This window comes from Cnephaeus nilssonii, assembly GCF_951640355.1.
Source record: "Cnephaeus nilssonii genome assembly, chromosome: 6".
Classification (NCBI taxonomy): Eukaryota; Metazoa; Chordata; class Mammalia; order Chiroptera; family Vespertilionidae; genus Cnephaeus; species Cnephaeus nilssonii.
The window spans coordinates 10326840-10348739 of NC_137077.1; the positions used below are offsets into that span (position 1 = coordinate 10326840).

At 40.4% G+C, this 21900-nt stretch overlaps 1 protein-coding gene across 2 annotated transcripts; it reads right to left on the reverse strand.

The window, feature by feature from the left end:
- Positions 1 to 275: 275 nt before the first annotated feature.
- Positions 276 to 21900, reverse strand: PWP1 (PWP1 homolog, endonuclein). 2 transcript variants are annotated; one of them, XM_079775844.1, is made up of 15 exons: positions 21237 to 21658; positions 19098 to 19156; positions 18790 to 18974; positions 16698 to 16783; positions 16503 to 16599; positions 12841 to 12951; positions 11523 to 11653; positions 10889 to 10950; positions 9012 to 9108; positions 8377 to 8438; positions 7122 to 7233; positions 5273 to 5363; positions 5061 to 5182; positions 4089 to 4194; positions 276 to 3275 (listed from the first exon to the last, which is right to left on the reverse strand). In XM_079775844.1, exons 3-15 carry the CDS (start codon positions 18920 to 18922, stop codon positions 3166 to 3168), a joined length of 1320 nt encoding a protein of 439 aa, XP_079631970.1. In that variant the 5' UTR covers positions 18923 to 18974; positions 19098 to 19156; positions 21237 to 21658; the 3' UTR covers positions 276 to 3165. The 2 variants fall into 2 exon arrangements, with proteins under 2 accessions (XP_079631970.1, XP_079631969.1); XM_079775843.1 differs by lacking the exon at positions 21237 to 21658 and adding an exon at positions 21691 to 21900 and having other exon boundaries at positions 278 to 3275.

Sequence of the window (21900 nt, forward strand, 5' to 3'; positions counted from 1 at the left end):
CTCTCTCTGAGGGACCAGATCATTATGGTTCAGAGATCATCATAATCTGGCCAGTGTATTTCTCCTCCAGCGTTCTCTTCCATGCTAATCTATAATGTGCTGTTTTGACACCTCATTTCAGGTGTACCACACTGCTACCTATAGTAGTTGCACATTTGCACTGAGGTTGTGAAATGCACTTTTATAAGCAGAAAACCCCTTTATGGGGGCCCTTGTTCTTAATTGGACAACTGGCACTTGTCTATGAAAAAAGAATTATTCAAAAGTGTGAGATGACATAATATTCTGCTACGGACTTTTTCAAGATGCCTGAACCAGATAATGCAGTAACTGGAAGAAAGTATACCAGGCTCCTTAGCATCTGAAATTCCCAAAACGCAAATAGTGTTTCATGGCAAGGGAAAAGCAGGATGATCCATTCATTGAGCATATACTGTCTCTGGAAACAAAGACGTTAGATTTTAAGGGGGTGGAGTAGGGACACACATAAAGAAAAACAATGGCTTGTGACCAGGAAATCTAATTTCAAGTCCAGAAATATTTAAAAAAAAAAGGGGGGGGGTACTCCTTTCTTGCAGGTGTGGTAAGGATGTGGTTTTAACCTGAAGATGGAAAAAACCTAAGTGTCCTCCAGAAGAAAATGGTGACTTATGGCACATCTATATTAAAAAAATACAGTGCTGTCAAAAAGGACAAGGTAATCTATGCTACATGGAAATATCTCTAAAACATCTTGTCTAGTGAAAAAGCCTGTTGTCTGGTCTTGTTGTCTATATGTATATATTAACAGGAATTATACAAAGAAGCTACCTGAGAGTGCCAGTCCCTTTTAATCATGCTTTCCTGTGCTGTAGAGTCTGGAAAGTTAAAAACCACTTCCCAGACTCCTTTAGAGCTAAGATTCCAAACAAAACCAACGTTCCTCTGCTCTGATGTCCCTGGGTGAGAGTTTGATTCAGAAATGTTATGTGGGGAGACAAACAGGGCCTGGGGCTTCCATTTATTATGCAGGCTTGGATATAAGGGTGATGTCATTTTGGAGCTGATGGCTGTGGCTGATGTTTTCTGATGTGGCAGGTAGCTTCCTGATCATAGCAGCAGCTATACATTGCAAGCTCACTTCTGTGGTATAGGATTGGGAGTCATTCCTAGAATTCAGCCAGGATTCCATTTCAAGCCTTCTTTAGTGATTCTATGAACTGTCTACACTGCTTTATAAATTCCTTTTGCTTAAACTAGCTTGAAATTCTGTCATTTGATCTAGTTATCTCAGTTAGTTACCTTACCCTGGCTGGGTTTCAAGGTAGTGAGAATCTAGCTACTGCTAGTGAGATGAATTACGACATTTAACAATATTAATTCTCCCAACCCATGAGTATGTAATCTCTTTGTTTTTGTCTTTTTAAATCAATGTCTAATAGTTTTCATTGTACAGGTCTTTCACCTCATTGGTTAACTTTATTCTTAGGTATTTTATTTGGTGCAATTATAAATGGGGTTGTTTTAAATTCCTCTGGTAATTCATTATTGTATAGAAATGCAATAGATTTCTATAAGACTTTGTATCCTGAAACTAGTAAATTTGTTTTAGTCCTAACAGGTTTTTGGTGGAGTCTTTAAGATGTTGAACCATCCTTGCATCCCTGGAATAAATCCCCCTTGATCATAGTTTATGATCCCTTTAAACATTTTTGATTGCTAATATTTCATTGAGGATTTATACATTTATGTTCATTAGGTATATTGGCCTTAATTTTCTTGTGGTGTCCTTTTCTGATTTTGCCACAATTTGGGGTAATAATGCTGGCCTCATGAGTTGCAAGTATTCCCACCTCTTCTATTTTTTTCAGAAGTGTTTGAGGATTGGTGTTGGTTCTTATTTAAATGTTTGGTAGAATTAACCAGTGAAGACATATGGTCCTACACTTTTGTTGGGAGATATTTAGTAGTAATCAATCTATTGAAAATTTTTTCTAGGTTGTCCAACTTGTTGGGATGTAATTTGTTCATAGTCTTTTATGATCTTTTGTATTTCTGTGGTATTACTTTTCTATTTTTGAGTCTTCTGGGTCTAAAGATTGGTCAATGTTATATTTTCAAAAACCCAGCTCTTGGTTTCATTGGTCTTTTTAGTCTCTATTTTTCTTTTCTTTCTTGACCCAATGGTTGTTTGGTACATGTTTAATCTCCATATAGTTGTGAATTTTTCAGCTTTCTTGTAATTTTCTAGTTTCATGATATTGTGGTTGGAAAATATTTTGATAGGATTTCAATCTTTACTAAGAGTGACAGGTGTTAGAGGGGAGATGGGTGGGGGGCCAGGTGAAAAAGGTGAAGGTATTAAAAAAAAAAAACCCTCATAGATAGGCAACAGTGATTACTGGAGGGGAAAAAGAAAAACTAAAAATTTATTGAGACACATTTTGTGATGTAACATCTGTCCTGTAGAATTTTCCATGTGTGCTTAAGAATCTGTATTCTGCTTTTTTTGGATGGAATGTTCTGTAATGTCAAGTCTACTGGGTCTAACAAGTTGTTTAAGGACATTGTGTATTGATTTTTCTCTCGGAAGGTTCTAGCCATTGGTGAAAGTGGAATATTAAAGGCCCCTACTATTACTGTATTTCTCTGCTCCTATGTTGGGGTGCATAAAATTTATGAATGTTATATCCTCTTGCTGGATTGAACCTTTATCATTATATGATGTCTCTCTTCTTTGAGAACACTTCTAAGTCATGAGCATTAACTGGAGAACAGTCAGTTTGGAAAGTGCACTCCTCCTCGGTTCGTGGCCTACTGTGCAATGTTGGCCAAACCACAACTCTTCCTGGCCTGGGTTACCCATCTATTAAGATCATATAATTTTTAAAAAGAGCAAAATACTGTAAATTACTAGCTACTTTACAAACTTAGATTACCTGTGACAGATGGCATATTTAAGGAATCATTTTTTTTAAAACCTTTTTTATTACCCTTCCTAAGGAAATCTTTTATACACTGCAGATTGGAACGGCAAGCACACAGAGCAGCCTTGTTTAGCTACCACTAGAGGAATGTCAGGTAGTTGGAAATCAATTTTGCTTCTCTCACTGCACATGGAACGTTTCTAGGTCAGCTTCTAAAACTGAGTTAAGGTAAACAAAACAGGAAATTGCACGATCCTCATTAAGACTCCATTGGTGTGTCTGAGCTCCTGCTTCCAAAAGGGCCATTAATGGACGAATTTCTTGTATTACCAAGAGCAAGCCTCTCTCGCCTTCCAAATGCTTCATTGACTAGAACACAAAGAGTTAAGCAATTACTAGATCAGAAAACTAAAATATTCTAATATAAAAAGAGACTAAAATGAGCAATAAGTTTTTCTACCCAAGGTAGAAATTTTGTTTATGAAAATATATTTACTACTTAGTAAACGGGAAAGTAAGTAACCAACTCAGAAATTCAACTTAATGCTCTGAATGAGGGTAATCATGTTTTTAAATGACTACTTTAAAAAAATGTTTTCTTGCCTTGCCCTGGATTTATCTAATCCACTGTGATAACAAATGTCCCACGCTTATAACAGTGACTCTATTCTTCCATCGTTCTACTTCTGAGAGTTTCCTATTTTTCTTCCTTCATCTATCTCTGTATCATTTATACATAGAACCCTTTTTCTCTATGGAGGGAAGATTCAGGAGTTAGATAGTGGGGCTCCATGTTATAGGACAAACCAGACTACCTCAAAGTAGTAAGTAAGCAGCCAGGCCCCCAGGAAGGGAGGGGCCCCTTGAGCAGAGCAGATTTATTCATCCTGGGAGGGTCATTCTTTGAGGCCATGCTACATTTCCTCCCAGTTTTCCCATTGAGATCTTTCAAATTTAAAATTTAAGTTTTGGCGTATAAAGATTGTAGATTAAAGATAATGGGTATTTTTAAATGGCCTACATTTCAAAGTCTAAAGACAAAATTATTTGTGAACATAAACATTTCTCAATTACATTTAATCCTATTCCTAAGAAGACTATACTGCAGGGTGACCACAGGATATAACTTTGCTACTTATTTACAGAACTCATTCAGAAAAGGCAGGAAATTAAGATTCTTACCTGAAGACACTGTGCTTATATCCCAGACCCGAAGCCCTTCTTTCTGACCTCCAAAGGCATAAATAAATGGCAAATCAGGGCAACAGGCAGAACAGAAGAGAACTCCCTGGGGAGAAGAGAGTGAGTCAGTCAAGTTGGAAAGAAGATTGTACTAGGAAGCCAGACAAGTTCAGCATGATGGACATTCTGTGAGGATGTGTGTGCTGGGGATGACCACTCAGGTCTCTCACTTCCATTATCATTCTATTACCCATTTCCTATTAAATCTAATCTGCTAAGCACTTTTAATTCTTTTTTAAGGAATGATGGTGATACCAGTGGTCACTACTAAGTCATTTTCTAATTTTTAAATTTGTTACATTTTTTGTTACTGATAACACGTGTATCATAGAAAACAACAACAAAAAGTATAAAAACCACTCGGTAAGAATGATCACTGTTCATGTTTTGGGATAGGGTCTTCTAGATTTAAAAATACTCATTCAAGCACTTAAAACATTTAAATATAAGCATGGATGGTACTATAAAAATTGCTTCTGTTATCTGCCTTTCCACAAATATTTACACACACATATATTCACTTTTAAACAGTTACAGTGTTCTGTGTCTGCAACTTAATTTGTATAACTCAGTGCATGGCACACAGTAAGTATGCAATAAATATTTGCTGAATGAATGAATTCATTATTTCTAATTCTTTTGCCACTACATAGTAATCAATTTTAGTGTAGTCAGACTAGTTATGCAAAGAAGTGATAAACTGATCACTATGGTGCCATAAAGGTTTAAGATTTCCTGGGACAGTATTTATTTTAGGGTAAGAAATAGTCTTGATTTCACCTTAAACTATCCTACATCATAAATCTCACCAAATTTGGCTAAGCTCAAAATCAACTTCCCCAATAAATCCATATTTAATGCAATGGTTCCTGGAGAATGACAATTCAGGTCAGAAACAGAAAACAGCCTTACCATTTTCATGTCCCTGGAGTGAACCAGACTTGGCCTGTCTCCTAATACGTCCCAGATCTTCACGTATTTGTCTGCTGATGCAGTCACAAGACAACCCTTGATTTGACTGCTGAGATCAAGACCTAAAGGAAGATTAGTTCACAGACTCTAATGACTTTGAGGTACAGATTTCATCATAATTTAACAGAAATTAAATAATTATTTTTGCTCACCAGAGATTTCATCATTGTGTGCATTAAGTGTAAAAATTGGCTTATCTGAACGTGCATCCAAATTATATACAAAGCCGTCATCTGTACTGGCCTGGAAAGAGTAAAAGATGGGCAAGACCATGCTATATGACAAAATTTAACAATGGGTAAACAGTGTAAATTATAGTGCAAGTCAGCCACATACCTGACTCACCTGAGGGGCTTATTAAAAATTAATGTGGACAGAAAGAATTTACTTGTAGATGAGTTTGCTCATATATAGACTAATTCAGCTGATACGTTCATTACACAGTTGGGTACAAGTGGGAACCTATGGGAGTGGTATGGACTAGGGTTAGAAAGGTGAAAGCACAGAGGTGGTAGTCAAATTCATGAGAACGGGACACACCCTTGGAATGTAGAATTAAAAGACCAGAGTGTTGGGGGTGGGGAAGGAGGTGGAAGAGGGCATAGAGGGGATAAATGATGATGGAAAATTATAATAAAGATCAGTTTGTTGAGGGCAGAGGCATGGGAAGTATGGTCAGTTAAAGTACAGGGTGGGGAGGAGCTCATAGAAGAAGCAAGAGGGAAGAGGGAATAATAAAGAATGTCAGGAAAGCCAAGGAAATAGGGCTTCTGAAGAAAGGCATGATGAATGCTGTCAATATTTTGGTGGGGAGAGTCAATCATATAAGGACTGAAAGGCAGATTACAGCCCTATCTGGTGTGGCTCAGTGGATAGAGCATCGGCCTACAGACTGAAGGGTCTCAGATTTGATTATGGTCAAGGACACATGCCCGGCTTGTGTGCTCGATCCCCAGTGGGGAATGTGCAAGAGGCAGCCAGTCAATGATTCTCTCATTGATGTTTCTCTCTCCCTTCCTCTCTGAAATCAATAAAAATGTTATTAAAAATAAAAGGCAGATTACAGTGGGTTGTTACACTTTCATGTTAGGGAGAAGAAACAACGGAATTCAGAAACAGACCTAGTCAAGGATGGGGGAGAGAGAGACTTGAGCCAAGACCAACAGCCAGTAGAGAAAAGAGAGAAAGGATAACTGATGTAGTCTCAAAGACTGGGCTGTGGATGGGGATAAAAACAAGGGAAGGAGGTCTCATCCTTTGAGACTAACCCATTTGATTCTGATCACTTCCCATTTCCTTAAATGTTTGTGATTTGAGGACCGATGACCATTTGCTAGCAAATAACCTAAGCAATGCGTGTGCTTGACTGTTGACAACTAATATACAACTCAAATACAACTGGGACTTCACTCCTGATCCAGCTTAGGGTAGCTCAGCTGGGAGCTCTATTATTTCAGGAACCTTATTAAAAACTGTCCACATATTTTAAGAACACTGTTTTATAAAGAACTCTTTCCCTCATTTACAAAGCCCTACATATTTATGTTAGGAAAATTAGGAAATATATGGGTGTATAATTCTTTAATTACTCTTCCCTTCTGGATGAAAGCTGGGATTTCATCTTCCCATGGATTGAAGTGTCAATGGAATCTTTGGATGCTACATAGAAAACTGTCATCCTACAGACATTGAGGGTATTTACAGAAACATCTTATACTTTTTCCTATCTGGGAGACAGTGCTATAGTCATTAAAAGACTTAACCATGTTAAATATTTTTTAAAAATACAATAAAATGATCAAAATAAAACTTGGCATACTTTGGAATGGTTGGAAATTAGCAAAATTATTTACATTTACAATTTTTCTGTGGCTGGTTCATTATTCTCTCTCCAAATCACATTAATACAGAAAAGCTTTTCAGAGAGTCTCTCTATAATAGAATTACAGAAATAAGTATTAGTAACCAGGGTAAGCAAAACAGTAATATGCAAAATCTTACCAAGAAATGACAAGGTGAAAAATGATTCCAAGTCACTCTCTCAATTTGCCCGCTGAATCGCCACATTCGATGGCTTTCATCTGGACTTCGGCAATCATACAAAGCCACTGACCTGCACACATAAAGGCAAAGGTAGGGTTTTCAGAGTTCCAGTTCTATACGTTTTATTAATGACATGGTAATTAAACACTGTGAAGTCAGGATCCAATTATTTAAAGCCTGCTTTGAGGTTCCAAAATAAAGTAGAAAAGATGAGTTGATTTTCACTGATTGGTGGACTCTGTCACTTTAAGGAACTGGTGGCTCTGGATGTCAGTGACCATGACCTTTTCCAGGTCAAATACTCTGCTTACAAGATGAATTATCTGTATTTCTGAAAGACCAGGGCAGTTGCTAATTTCCCTTCCCCAGTCATGCTCAGAGCCAGATCACCCGTTCTAGTTGCACTTACTCTGTACAAGAAGGTTACTTCGTTGGGGGGAAACTATGGATACTTTTCTAACTTTGCATGAATCCCAACTAAAAAATGTAAACATATCACTCTTCAAAGGACACGGAATGAAAATGAAGACTGAGTTTCTGTTTCTACGAACTATCCTCCCCATCTCCAGACCCTGCAGTAGACTAGTGGGCCCAATTCTTCACCTCTCCCTACAGCCATGCCCTCTGTCAGTGACGTGGGAATTCTTTCCATAAAGGCAGAGTTCATTTCTCACTCCACGTGATCTGTTTTGGCCAAGAGACTAAGACATAAGTGTACTAGTTGTGAGCCTAAGTCTCAAGAGGCCTTGACATCTCTGCTTGAGCTTTTGACCTCACCATAACCTAGCCTGCTGGTCCCAGGAGATGAAACACGGGGAGAGCCAAGTCTCCATGGCCCATAAATAAACAACGATGAGCAGAGCTACCACTGAATACAGAATAGATTAGCTCAGTCTTGCAGAGGCATATGAAATAAATGGTTATTGTTTCACGTCACTGAATTTTGGGATGGCGGGTTTCACAGCAATGGCTAACTCATAAACCCTCTAAAAATCAAAGTAGTTGCTAGTAAGGAACTACATTAACATGACACACCACATCCCCTTGCAGACTGAAATTACTAAAATAGAAAAGGACAGGTAAGTATCACTAATAATTTAAACACACAGGTGCCTCAGCAGGGCTTTCTCTCTGAGCATCAGTGATGCTTTCTGAGTTAGGTCATGGGGATAAAAACAGTAGTGATAACTCCTGAAATGCAATGCTTTCTTACTTATCATATGATCCAGAAATCAGAGTCTGTGCTTCAAATGGGTGAAACTGTAGCGTCTGGACCTACATGGGAAAAAGCATAAATGAATAAATCTGCTTGTTTGGTTTTGGTAAAACTGCCTAATACTTGGTGAGAATCAATTTGGCAGTGTTTTTATATATTTCTCCTGAAATTTAGCCCTATTTAAAGGAACATAAATGTACTGCAAGATCAAAAGGACAAAACACTTTCCAAATAAAGGTTGACACTTAAGACATAATACAGCATTCCCCAACTTGCGTTTGGCTTAATATATATGTCCTTCAAGTGTTAACATATATTCAGGAGAAAAAGGAGTGTGGTCAAACATCTGGGCAACTCTACATGCTGTGGGGGCCCCCAGTGTGCATTTTAGGAGTCTCTGCCAACATGTTACAAAGCATGAATGTTCCTAGTCACTTCACCTTCCGGCATCCGTTAGTTGCATCTGAGATGGGAAACTATAACTATCACACAGGCCTTTGGGAAGATCCACTGAGATAGCATGTCAAAGCACTCTGATTCACAAAAAGCCACTTGTAAATATTTGGGATTATTTGTAGCCAATATTTGTCTCAGATTCTTAAGAATCCCTTTGACCCACTAAATCATCGTACCTTGTCTGTGTGCACAGCAAGGCTAGCTGCTGGTTTCCCCAAGGACATATCCCACAGAATCACAGTGTTGTCAGCTGACCCACTTGCCAGCACGTTTCTGAGAAAGGGAGGAAACAAGTCATGTAATCTTTTAAAGATCAAGAGCATTAAGTGTAAGGATTTCATTTACAATAGCATCAAAAAGAAGAAAATAATTAGGAATAAATTTAATAAAAGAAATTCAAGGCATACGTATTTAAAACTATAAAAGATAATTCTAAGAAAGAATATCTAAATTAACAGAAAGATATTTCATGTTCATGGATTGGAAGACAATGTTGTTAAAACAGAAATATGTCTGCCATCTACAGATTGACCTACAGATTAAACCAATCCCTTTAAAAATCCCAGCTGAATTTTTAAAAAATATATATATTTTATTCATTTTTTACAGAGAGGAATGGAGAGGGAGGGATAGAGAGTTAGAACATCAATGAGAGAGAAACATCGATTCAACTGCCTCCTACACACCCTACTGGGGATGTGCCCGCAACCAAGGTACATGCCCTTGACCGGATTCGAACCTGGGACCCTTCAGTCTGCAGGCCGATGCTCTATCCACTGAGCCAAACCGGTTAGGGCCATTTTTGCAGAAAACTGACAAAAGCTGGATTTAAACTTTATTTGGAAATACTAGGGATCCAAAATAATCTTAAAAAGAGCAAAGTTGAATAAAATCAGATTCTGATTTCAAAACTGACTGAAAAGCTACATTAATCACAACAATGTGGTGCTGGCATCGGATTAACAGTAGAATGAAGAGTCTAGAAATAAACCATAATTTATGGTCAAGGGTGCTAATGTTATCCATTGTTCAATGGGGAAAAGAACAGTATTTTCAACAAAGGGATAGCCGCTTGCAAAAGAATGATGCTAGAGCTCTGGTCCAGTAGCTCAGTTGGCTAGAGCATCCTGATATGTCAATGATGCAGGTTTGATACCCAGTCAAGGCACATACAAGAAATCAGCCAATGAATGCATAAGAGTAACAACAAATTGATGTTTCTCTCTCTCCCTTCCTTTCTCCCTCCAAGATCAATTTAAAAAAAATGACATTAGGGGCTAGCTGGTTTGGCTCAGTGGATAGGGCGTCGGCCTGTGGACTGAAGGGTCCTGAGTTCGATTCCAGTCAAGGGCACATGCCCAAGTTGTGGGCTTGATCCCCAGTTGGGTGCGTGCAGGAGGCAGCCAATCAATGATTCTCTCGCATCATTGATGTTTCTCTCTCTTCCCTCTCCCTTCCTCTCTGAAATCAATAACAATAAAAAAATACACACACACACACACACACACACACACACACACACGAGGCCCCGATCATGCACTGTGGGTCCCTCAGCCTGGCCTGTGTCCTCTCACAATCCAGGACCCCACCGGTGCACAATCGGGGCCAGGGAGGGCCCGCAGGAGGGCTCCAGGGTGTGTCCAGCTGGTCTCACCCAGACCCCAGCAGCAAGCTAACCTACCAGAGCGTCTGCCCCCTGGTGGTCAGTGCATGTCATAGCTACCGGTCAAACGGTCGCTTGTGTGTGTGTGTGTGTGTGTGTATATATATATTTTTTTTAAATGACATTAGACCCCTATCTCATACTATACACAAAAAGTAACTGAAAACAGATCACAGACCTAAATCAATAGCCAAAAGTATAAAGCTCTAAAAAAAAAATAGGTACAAATCTTCGTGACCTTGGGTTAAGCAATGGTTTCTTAGATATGACACCAAAAGTGTAAACACCAAAAGAAATAAATTGGACATCATGAACATGCAAAACTTTGTGCTGCAAATGACATCATCTAGAAAGTGAAAAGACAGCCCTCAGAATGGTAAGTCTGTTTACCTGATCAGCTTATTCCAAGAAAGGTCCAGGACAGCATCAGTATGCCCCTCTGCGGAGGAACTCTGTAATTATTAATTACTTTTGTATCAAAGTCTCCCCCAAATAAAACTCATTTGAAAAATTCTTTAAATCTTAAATTATTGTCCTGATCTTAAGGAAACCTGAAGACTGAGAAAAGGAAGCACCTTGTCTCCCTGTTACTTTATAGAGCCATGATAAAGAGTCTTTAGAGGAGAAACTACAGTAGTTCTTAATATACATGATGTAATTCTACAAAGACCAGCTCCCCTCCCCAAAACTTAACAGAGTAAAAGCTACAGGAATTAATACAAGGATATTTGGAATTCAACATACTGAAGGCTAAATGGAAATTTTTTAAAGTTCAAAACTAGCATATTAGTGTGAATCATTACTATAAAGGAAATCATGAATAAGGTGTTAACAGGTTTTATGTAGATACCAATTTTTCTTTTGATGAGCTTTTTGAAACTAGAAACTAATGTAACTTTATAACTACCTGGCCTGTTTCACCAAGAGTGTCTAATTAAAAAAAGAGTAGGATCTTGTCCCTCCTTGCCCTAGCCCCAGTAAACTTAAGTTTGTCATTAGTTTAAATATCTGTTAACTTGCTTACCTTCTTTCCTTTCTTTTTCTTCTTTTTTGACAGCTTACTTCCAAGTGTGAAGACTGGCTCTAAAGAGTCCACTATATCCAGGTCCCACACTTCAATAACGGGGGTCATGTTTCCCACAGCAATATAATTTCCTACAGGAGGAAATTAATTATGACTTAAAAGTGAGTTCTTTCTGGCACCAGAGCCTTGTAGGATGTGATCAGTAGGTATTTGGTTAAGGACAAGTCAAAGGCAGGAAAAGAAAATTACTCCTAACAAAATACACAACATAGAGTAATTGAGCAATGGCTGAGAGCAGTTGCTCTAACTTTATTTGCATTTACATCACCTGCATGTAGTAAAATGCAGATTCTATTCAGGAGGTCTTGGGTGGGGCCCCACCTCTGCATTTCTAACCAGCTCGCGGATGATGCCAATTCTGTGCTGCTAGGTTCTTGGGTCAAAAGGGCTCAGCAACAAGGTCTCCGTCTCTTAGCTCCAGGTCCTCACTTAGCTAATAACAATAAAACCCCTTCCAACCTTCATGGGATGTTGTGAGGATAAGGATCTGACCAGATCAGGAATGTGAATAGCTTTGTAAATGAGATGTAAGGTTATGAGAATCAGACTTTACCCTGGTTAAGAACAAATAGGACAGGGCAACCAGTAGTGTGAAGCTTTGGCTAAAAAGACTAACATGAGAACCTTAGTCTCTTTTTACTTTGGTCTTATTTGGTGTTTTCTGAAAAGGGCCTTGCCCCTGAACTCTAGCTGATAACATCAAACACATATGCCATTTTATACTGGGTTTTTTTGTTGTTGTTAATCCTCACTCGAAGATACTTTTCCATTGCTTTTTAGGGAGAGTGGGAGAGAGAGGAAAAGACAGAGAGAAACATTGATGTGAAAGAAACACATCGATTGGTTGCCTCCTGCATGAGCCCTGACCAGGCCCAGGCCAGGGAGGAGCTTGCAACCAAGGTACATGGCCTTGACCGGAATCGAACCCGGGAGCCTTTGGTCCACAGGCCAAGGCTCTATCTACTGAGCCAAACGGGCTAGGGCTATACTGGGTTTTATGAGACCATCATACAGTTCTGCAGCCCAAAATGCTTTCAGGCCCTGTTCTTCTGCCTGTCTGAAATGTAGAGACATACAGACCCAAAACAATTACATGATTGTGGTTTAAGAATTATGTAACTACAACTTCATAAAATAATGTTAACTTCATAAAACATCAATTAATTCTGCAAACATTCATACAGAATACCTAACTTATGTGGCTAGGAAAAACACACAGGACTAGGAACCACTGTGCAATCGTAAGTTTTCTAATTACCAGTAGAATCGTCTGGGCTAGGATCAAAATTCAGCCATTCCACACTCAGAGGGTATGCAGACAGCAGTATATCATGGTGTACATAAAAAGAATCTTCTTCTTGATTATAAACTGCAAAGATTGGAAAAGAAACTTTATTGTATCAGAATAAGAAATCACATCCCACTCAAAAGAACAGACTCTCCCTATTAAACCTGCAGGTGCCACATGCATAAAAGGAGACATATTGGTTGACATTAAAGGAGATGCCCAAGTTGTTACTGCTAGGTAAAATATCCGCATGTCTAATAGATTGCCATCACCTGGTGTGCCCCAGCTGGGGCCAAGAACACTGACAGAGAATTGACATCTGCCTGAATATACCATCTGCATGCTCACGGCTGAAATGGTCCTATCTTCTGGTTCACCCATTACAGAAAATAATCACTCATGAGGTCTCCATAAGGAGCACAGTCATGCACTGCAGAACAACGTTTCAGCCAACAATAAACCACATACTTGACAGCAGTCCCCTAAGATTATGATGAAACTGAGAAATTCCTATCACCTAGTGACATCGTAGCTGTCATAACATTGCAGTGCAATGTGTTACATGTCTGTGGTCATGCTGGTGTAAACAAATCTGCACTGTGAATCATATGAAAGTACAACACGTGCATTATGTACAATACATAGTACTTGATAATGATAATAAACAATTACATTACTGGTTACTATACTTACTATACTTACTAGGTCAGCGTGTACTCTCTCTACTTATTAAAAAAAATCCACAGTATGCTGGTTAATCTGGCAGCAGCCTCATATAGCTCAACTGCATCATTTCCTCCTGTGCTTGACTTAATTTCATGTTGTTTTGTTCAGTAATATGTTGTACATGTTACCTGCAGCCTAGGAGCAATAGGCTATCCCAGGTAGCCCAGGTATGTGGTAGGCTATAACATCTAGGTTAGAAATGCACTCTGTAATGTTTGCACAAGGACAAAATTGCCTAGTTACGCATTTCACAGAATTTATCCCCTCATTAAGCAGAGTATGACTGTAATGATTATTTTATCTTTTAAAGGTCTATCTGGTTATCAGTGGAGAAGAACAAATAAAAAACAGGACTGAAGAGAAATAACTCATTTAGAAATCTAAATGCTTGGCAAAATTACTTCATTAATATTGAAAAAAAGTTTATGATGACCAACAATGTAAATAAAACTCCTGAGAACACTTTTTGGGAATATGGCAACTATAAGGCTTAACTCCTTCATTAAGAGAAAAAAACACTGTTAAACTCAATGACTAAGAAGTCTTTTAAAAACACTGATAAACTAGAGCCCAAATAGTCAGAAATTTCCCCAAAACATGCTTTTTTATTTTTTTGTTAGAAGAGTTGTTAACACTGTAACCTAAGATTTTAATTCCTCAGACCTCTGCTTCTGGGACAGGTCTGGATCAGCCGATTCCACGTACTGCTCTATCTTATCACTCAGGATGAGAACGCATGTTCAAACGACTAGCTTGTAGACCTATGAGAACCTCAGCTTTGGTCAATGTATTCAGCCTACATTTTAAATAAAAAGATGACGATGCTTTAAAACTATCTCCTAATTTTAATCATATCAGATCAACATTCAGATAGGCTTTAGAATGCAATTTTGCAAATATTCTTGAATAGAGATTGCTGGATAATTTGGGGCTTCACACTAAATCTAAATAAAATATAGAACGAAGTAGGAATACAATTGCTTTACTTTAAGTTCTCAACTCCTCTCTGATACTCACTAAATAAAAAGGAATGACCACAATAAGTTCACATGAGAATGTATAAAAATCAGTGAAGACAAACTGCAAGTTTAAGTTGTTTAAAATTAAAAATTTCACCAATGTGGTTTTCGCATGAAATACATTAAGAAGTTGGAAGATAATTAGAATAACTTCATATTGAAATATCTGCAATTTAAAGCTCTTTTTATTTTATAAACTAGAGGCCTGGTGCATGGATTTGTGCACCAGTAGGGTCCCTCTGCCTGGCCTGCACCTTCTCACAATCCAGGACCCCTCAGGGGATGTCAGATAGCCGGTTTTGGCCCGATCCCTGCAGGCCCGATCCAGACAGGAGGGAGCCCAATCCCTGCAGGCCCGATCCAGACAGGAGGAAGCCTGATCCCTGCAGGCCTGATCCAGACAGGAGGGAGCCCAATCCCTGCAGGCCCAATCCAGACAGGAGGGAGCCCAATCCCTGCAGGCCCAATCCAGGAAGGAGGGAGCCCAATCCCAACAGGAGGAAGCCCGATCCCTGCAGGCCCGATCCAGACAGGAGGGAGCCCAATCCCTGCAGGCCCGATCCAGACAGGAGGAAGCCCGATCCCTGCAGGCCTGATCCAGACAGGAGGAAGCCCAATCCCTGCAGGCCCAATCCAGACAGGAGGGAGCCCAATCCCAACAGGAGGAAGCCCGATCCCTGCAGGCCCAATCCAGACAGGAGGGAGCCCAATCCCAACAGGAGGAAGCCCGATCCCTGCAGGCCTGATCCAGACAGGAGGGAGCCTGATCCTGTGTGTTAAGCATCTGTCCCCTGGTGGTCAGTGCATGTTATAGCGACCGGTCAACCATTTGTTCAGTCGCTTAGGCTTTTACATATATAGATAGATCGCAATGGGCCGTGGGCTAAAAATAGCCTATTCAATAGACTTCCTGTAGGCAGCCTTAAAGATTGTGAAGTGTTACAGAAATTCAACATAATAGAATAAATGACAAAGTAACCTGGAAGATGCCAATAAACATTAAATTTAAAGGTCTTAATTTTCAAACTGTGCAACAGTGCTTAGCCTAACAATCTCATTGAAGCTTCAAAATTTAAGACAGATAACTAGAACACAGTGGGGACGGCGAGTATCTGGGCAGGGATGGACCTGTCTGAGGGCGTGTGCAGAGAAACAAAAGGGCAAGGAAACTACTCAATTAATGCCTGTTGATTAATAAATATCAACATTAGAATTTGTGATTTAAAAATTCAAATGAAAAAGAAAAATTCAAATCACTGCCTACTTCAGAGTCACAGGAGACATCTCTGGCTTAGACACAAGCATTCCCTGAACTGGGAATGTGACCAAGATGTTCTGGTTCCTAAAGGGAAATGTAGATTTCTGTACAGGATTTTTATGAAGAAAATAAAATGTATCACAAAATGGGCATTATTTGAAATGACTCTGGAAAAAAAAAAGCAGGATAAAAACCTGTCTGTTGAGTATACGCTTTGCCATACAAAGAAACAGCAGCCAGGAAGGAGACCAGAATAAAAAGCCAGGTGAACAAGTTACCTGTGGGTGATGGGATTATATTTTCCCCTTGTGTTTCAGTGTAGTTTTACATCCAGGTTTTCTCCAATGGGGGATAACTAACCAAAATGTTTAAATGAAAGATTAAAAACCCTTGTTAGAACCTTCCAGGAGACCTATTTCCTTAAATAAAGTCGGGTACCAAAGTGACATAGACCACAGCCAGGCAAACAACCAGGAAATCTGTGGACTGTGTAGAATTTAACCACGTAACAAACGTTAATGAGAGAAGGCAGGCTCTGACGCCCAACCATTCACAACAGTATTATGGATAATATTTGGACATCCCTAAAATAGACTAGAACCATTTGGTAAGGGCGGCATTTCACTTACCGTGTACCTCTAAATTGCACTGGTCCTGTTCAGCTCTGCCACAAACTATGAGATTGTCACTGGGCTTAATCAAGAAATCGTCACGTTCATATTGCTCCTAAGTGGGGAGAAAAAAGTCATTGACCAGAAGCAGATATTCAGTGAGGTTTTTCAAACCTCAAGGAGCATAATTAGAAAAGCCATGTAAATATTTACCGTATCTTTCAGAGTAACATACGGATCTTGATCATTACTCCCATAGACTGTAAGACCCAAGAGAGATTCACCAAGAGTTTCAGTATCTGTAAGAATTCATAAACTGAAATGAATAAAACAGTCACAAAAGCATTTTTTCTAAGGCATCCTATCTTTAGACTTAGATTCCACTGTCTGTTTCATAACTAACTCTGGATCATCCACAGATGGGAAAGGAAATAGCGGATAATAAAAACAGGAATTTAAAAGCCATTTATATTTGACCTTGGAATTCATAATCTTCGAATAAAAGAATTACATCAAAATGTGAAATTCCCTCAGGAGAGATCTGAATTCTGCTCAGATCCTCTAGCTCGCTCTTTGTAATCATTATTCAAGAGTGTTGCTGAGAGGCGGCCTTGAGGCCCTAGAAATGCAATTACCTTAAAACACTGGCATCAACACAGAGTAAGTTTGTTTCCTGGTCAAACAGAATTGAAAAATGATGGTTTTCCCAAAGTTAAATGGGTTTCTTTATTGCAAGATTTCTCAGATCTTCTGATATGGCAATTTGCCTTATGAATCAGAAAGAGGGGTTATTATATGCCTTTTTTCACTAACCTTACCTCAAAATGGAATTCTTTCATGGCATATCTGCAAAGGTGACATAGAATTGACCCCAAGTAACATAAAACTCAAGGAAGATACTCTTTTTTTAAAAATTTTTTAAAAATATATTTTTATTGATTTTTTACAGAGAGGAAGGGAGTGAGAGAGAGTTAGAAACATTGATGAGAGAGAAACATCAATTAGCTGCCTCCTGCACACCCCCTACTGGATGTGCCCGCAACCAAGGTACATGCCCTTGACTGGAATCGAACCTGGGCCCTTGAGTCCGCAGGCCTACGCTCTATCCACTGAGCCAAACCAGTTAGGGCAAGGAAGATACTCTTAATTGTCAGGGGAAACTACTTTAAGGAGGTAGCACTAATAAGTCTTAAACTTCTGATAGGCAACAGACACAGGAATTTCTACTGAATGAGAAAGATGAAGGCAATGACCTGCAGGGTGTGGAGAATGTAAGGAGCATTTGTGAATGCGTCTCCTTGGCTTGGGCTCTCTTCCTCTCTCTGTATTCCCACACTGTCCTCGCAGCATAGTAACAACCCAGGATCCAATGGAAAAACTACCCTCTGCACCTACTGAGGTAAACAGTTGGTCCCCGACTTCAGATGGTTTGACTCAATATTTCAACTTTCTGATGGTGCAAAAGCATTCACTGGAAACCAGCGAGGCTAAGCTGCAATGTTTGATTGGTGTATTAAATGCCTTTTCAAATTAAAATATTTTCAACTTATGGCTTTATCAGGACATAGCCCTATGGTAGGTTGAGGAGCATCTGTACTAAAAAGAATGAAGGCTTCAGAGACATATAATAGCACTAATATTCACCAGCTGTGTGACACTGGCAAAGTTATTTCATCTTCGTAAGCCTCAGTTTTCTATTCTGTAAAATGGAGTTAATAATTCCTCTCTTATTGCAGACAAAGAAAAATATGTTACAGGTGATTATACCCACTAGTTGCAATAAAATAAAATATACAATAGTATTTTTTTTTTTTTTAGATCTGAGATTAGTGAGTTAGAGCTTAATTTCTAAACTAATTTAGGAAACATGCTGTCTTCCTAAGTATTGAGCCAGATTATGTGACTGACATAAAAAACAACAAAATCTCAGAGTATAGCTCTGGAACACTAGAAGCATGATCAAATGCAGTAATTTTCAACTGGTGTGCCTCGGCACATGGATACGCTGCAAGAATTTTTAAAAAAACATGCAATATCTGACTATTTAGTCAGGGGCACTGACCTCTTTTCCCTTAGATTGTCAAATAAAAAAATGACAAGAGCCAACACAATGATAGCCATCTGATGTGAATAAATCAAAATTACACCTATATTTTTGTCAGATCAGCAACAAATGTATTTTTTGGTGCGCTGCAGAATTTTAGTAATTAGTTTACGTGTACCACGAGATGAGAAAGGTTGAAAATCGCTGATCTAACGCACTGAGTTTGCGATTAAATACCAGTATCAGTGAGTGGAATCTAACCTGGGTCGCCTTCCTCGTCATAGCGATCTAGCTCATACTCGGCCAGCTCATCATCCTCCAGGGCCCTATCATCCTCTGGGTCGCCATCCTCCAGGGGCTCCCTGGGCCGTGCCTGGGTACGTGCACTCTGCATGCCATCTTCTGAGGGCTCCCCCGTCTCCTCTTCATCGCTGCCACCTTCTTCTCTATGGCAGTGAAAAAAGGAATCACCCAAATGGCACCTTCAATAACAAGACCACCTTGTCATCGTTACTTAAGATTTACATTCATCTGGACTTTACTACAAACATCAACATGCCTAAACTTACTGTAACTTTTCCTTTGCTTCAGCAATAAGACGTTTTACTTCTTCTTTACTAAGCTCTACCTACAAGAGAGCAAACATTTCATTTTGATATAGTTAAGAAACATTGTAAGTCTTTGAATTAAAAAGAAATTTGCAAACTAATGTAAAATATAACTTTAAGAGACATCAAGAATCAAACATCAATCTAGAATGTAAATTAACGTAACTGGAGTTTTCACAGGTTCTTAAAATTAAGATCCCTTCCCACCTGAAGCTGTTTAAAAGCCACATTCAGTCTACTCTCTCCCCAGACCAGTGGTCGGCAAACTCAGTCAACAGAGCCAAATATCAACAGTACAACGATTGAAATTTCTTTTGAGAGCCGAAAACTGACTTCTGCGCATGGGCCACAAAGTTTCAATCGCACTGTACGTGCCCGCCCGCACGTGGTATTTTGTGGAAGAGCCACACTCAAGGAGCCAAAGAGCCGCAGTTTGCCGACCACTGCTCCAGACTTTCTAAACAAGACTGACTTGTATAAACTGACTTCTACGGTAGCCCACCTCATTTTCTTCTCATTACGCTGACTCCTTGGCCACTTCTCCCCGTTTTCCCTGTGGGTAGTCCTAAATAAACCACTCTTGCCTTGGTCCTCTGCTCTTTTCTGTTATCACCCACACGTACTCACTCATCATGCTGTAAGTTCCTTGCAAAGCTCATGAATTCGCAAGACTAAACTACCACCTATGAACTGATTACTCTAAACTTTCCCTTCTCTAGCTCTAAACGTCAGTTCCACTTTCCCAATTGCCTGTAACACTCTCCACTTGGATATCCTGTTCAAAACAGAAGTCATTCTCTGCTTCAAAACTGCCATTCCTCCAATGCTCCAGTACCTTTTACAGCACCCCCACACTGCCACTGTAAGCTTCTGGAAGACAGACACTGACTTGTCACTGTGCGCTTAAGCACACAGTTCAGTGCTCAGCCCCCTGCAGGGATGCTTGATGACAGATGATGAATGAATGAATCACCCAGTTTATACCAAAACACCTCTACTAATATGGAAATCCTCCTGAGGGGTGCCGCTCCACCGCTGGATAGCTCCAGAAATGAAAGGTTCTCAACTTTAATGAAACAATACTTATTTTTCTAATTTCTCTGAAAGGTCTGAGTTTTCCTTCCTGGTATTTTGTAGAATAAATTCAATCTCTTCTTTCTAGAAACTCTTCAAGATCCCCAAACCTGCCTTCACATTAGAAACAGGTGAGGATCTTTTAATACATTCAGGCTACCCTCCAGACCAATTAAGTCACAAAACTTGGTAGTAGGGCACAGTATTTTCTGAAGCTCCCCAAGTGATTAGAATGTGCAGGCATGTTTGGAAATCACTGACTTCAAATATCTGAAAGGGTTATGTCCCCTTTTAATAACAACTGTTAGTTCCTTCAATTATTTTTAAATTTATGAATTAGAGAAAGAGAGAGAGGGAGGGAGAGAGAAACACTGATTTGTTGTTGTTGTTCCACTTATTTGTGCATTCACTGGTTGATTCTTGTGTGTCTCCTGACCGGGGATCAAACCTGCAATCGCCAGCTAAGCAATCTGGCCAGGGGTCCCTCAATAATTTTTAATGAGATAATTTCCTGTCCCTATTTTTTATATATGCATTGACTGCCTACTGTAAGCCAAACACCAGAGAAACTGGTGAATAAAACAAACAGTCTGTGCCCTGAGGAATTTACATCCATTGAGGCTATTACAATCTCTCATTACTGTTAATTTCACGCCCCGACCATTTACATTTCTATTACTTTTCTGTCATCACTGGCCCAATTACGTTCAAACCAACTCCCTCCCCCCATTTCCTTGCCTCCCTTCTTTCACTGCACTTATTCCCATTTACATATTATACACACACATGTCAGCTCCATGCAAGCAAGGACTTTTTGTTTTGTTCATGCCTATTCCAGGACCCCGAGCAACGCCTGGCACGCAGAAAGCACCTGGTAATGACCCGTTTAATAACGTAAGCAATCTTCACCCCTGCCGCAGGCCCGTCTCTCACTCCTGCAGCGTTTCCCTTCCTGTGCCACGTCTGCCTCTCATCCCCGCTGCCTCTTCATCTCACTCGAATTTCTGCAAGAAATCCCTGACTTACCTCCCAGCCTCAGGACTGTAGTCTCCACACCAGCTTTTCCATACCACAGCTTCCCCCCGTGGACTCCTCCGAACGCGGGCACAGGAGTGGAAGGTGGAGTTCCCCATGTGCGCCCCATCCCCGTTACCCTCAATTGGGGTGTGGCTGAAGCTGTGGTGCTGTCAACGAGGCTTTGGGGAAGGGGCGATTTCCGACTCGGAGGAACCTCCTGCCCCTTCCAGCCCAGGAGGCCCAGGTGTGCGCGAATCTTACCTGGGGGGAGGAGACCGTGGGGAGCCGCAGTCCCAGACTCCCAGGTCCTCGGAGCCGCAGCCCTAGTCACGACCACCAGGCCCAAACCGACCTCACCCCGCCCCGTCTCAACAGCGAGACCAGGGCCGCGCGTCCCGGTCCAGGTTCCCCAGCGACACGAGGATGCCGCAGAGGTAGCCCCCCTACCTGAATGAGGCCTCACCTTGTCCGGCGTCTCCTTGGCCACGCCGCAGCGGACCCAGGCCACGCACGTCACCTGGCGGCTGCGGTTCATGGTCCCCAGCTCAGGACACCTCACGGGGAGACGCGGTGCCGGCGGGACCGGGGCCCTCGTCACCCTCTGGCCCGCGCGCTCCGGGACCAGCTCCGGGAAGCCGCCCCCCGAGGAGCGCAGGCGCAGAACTGCTTCCGG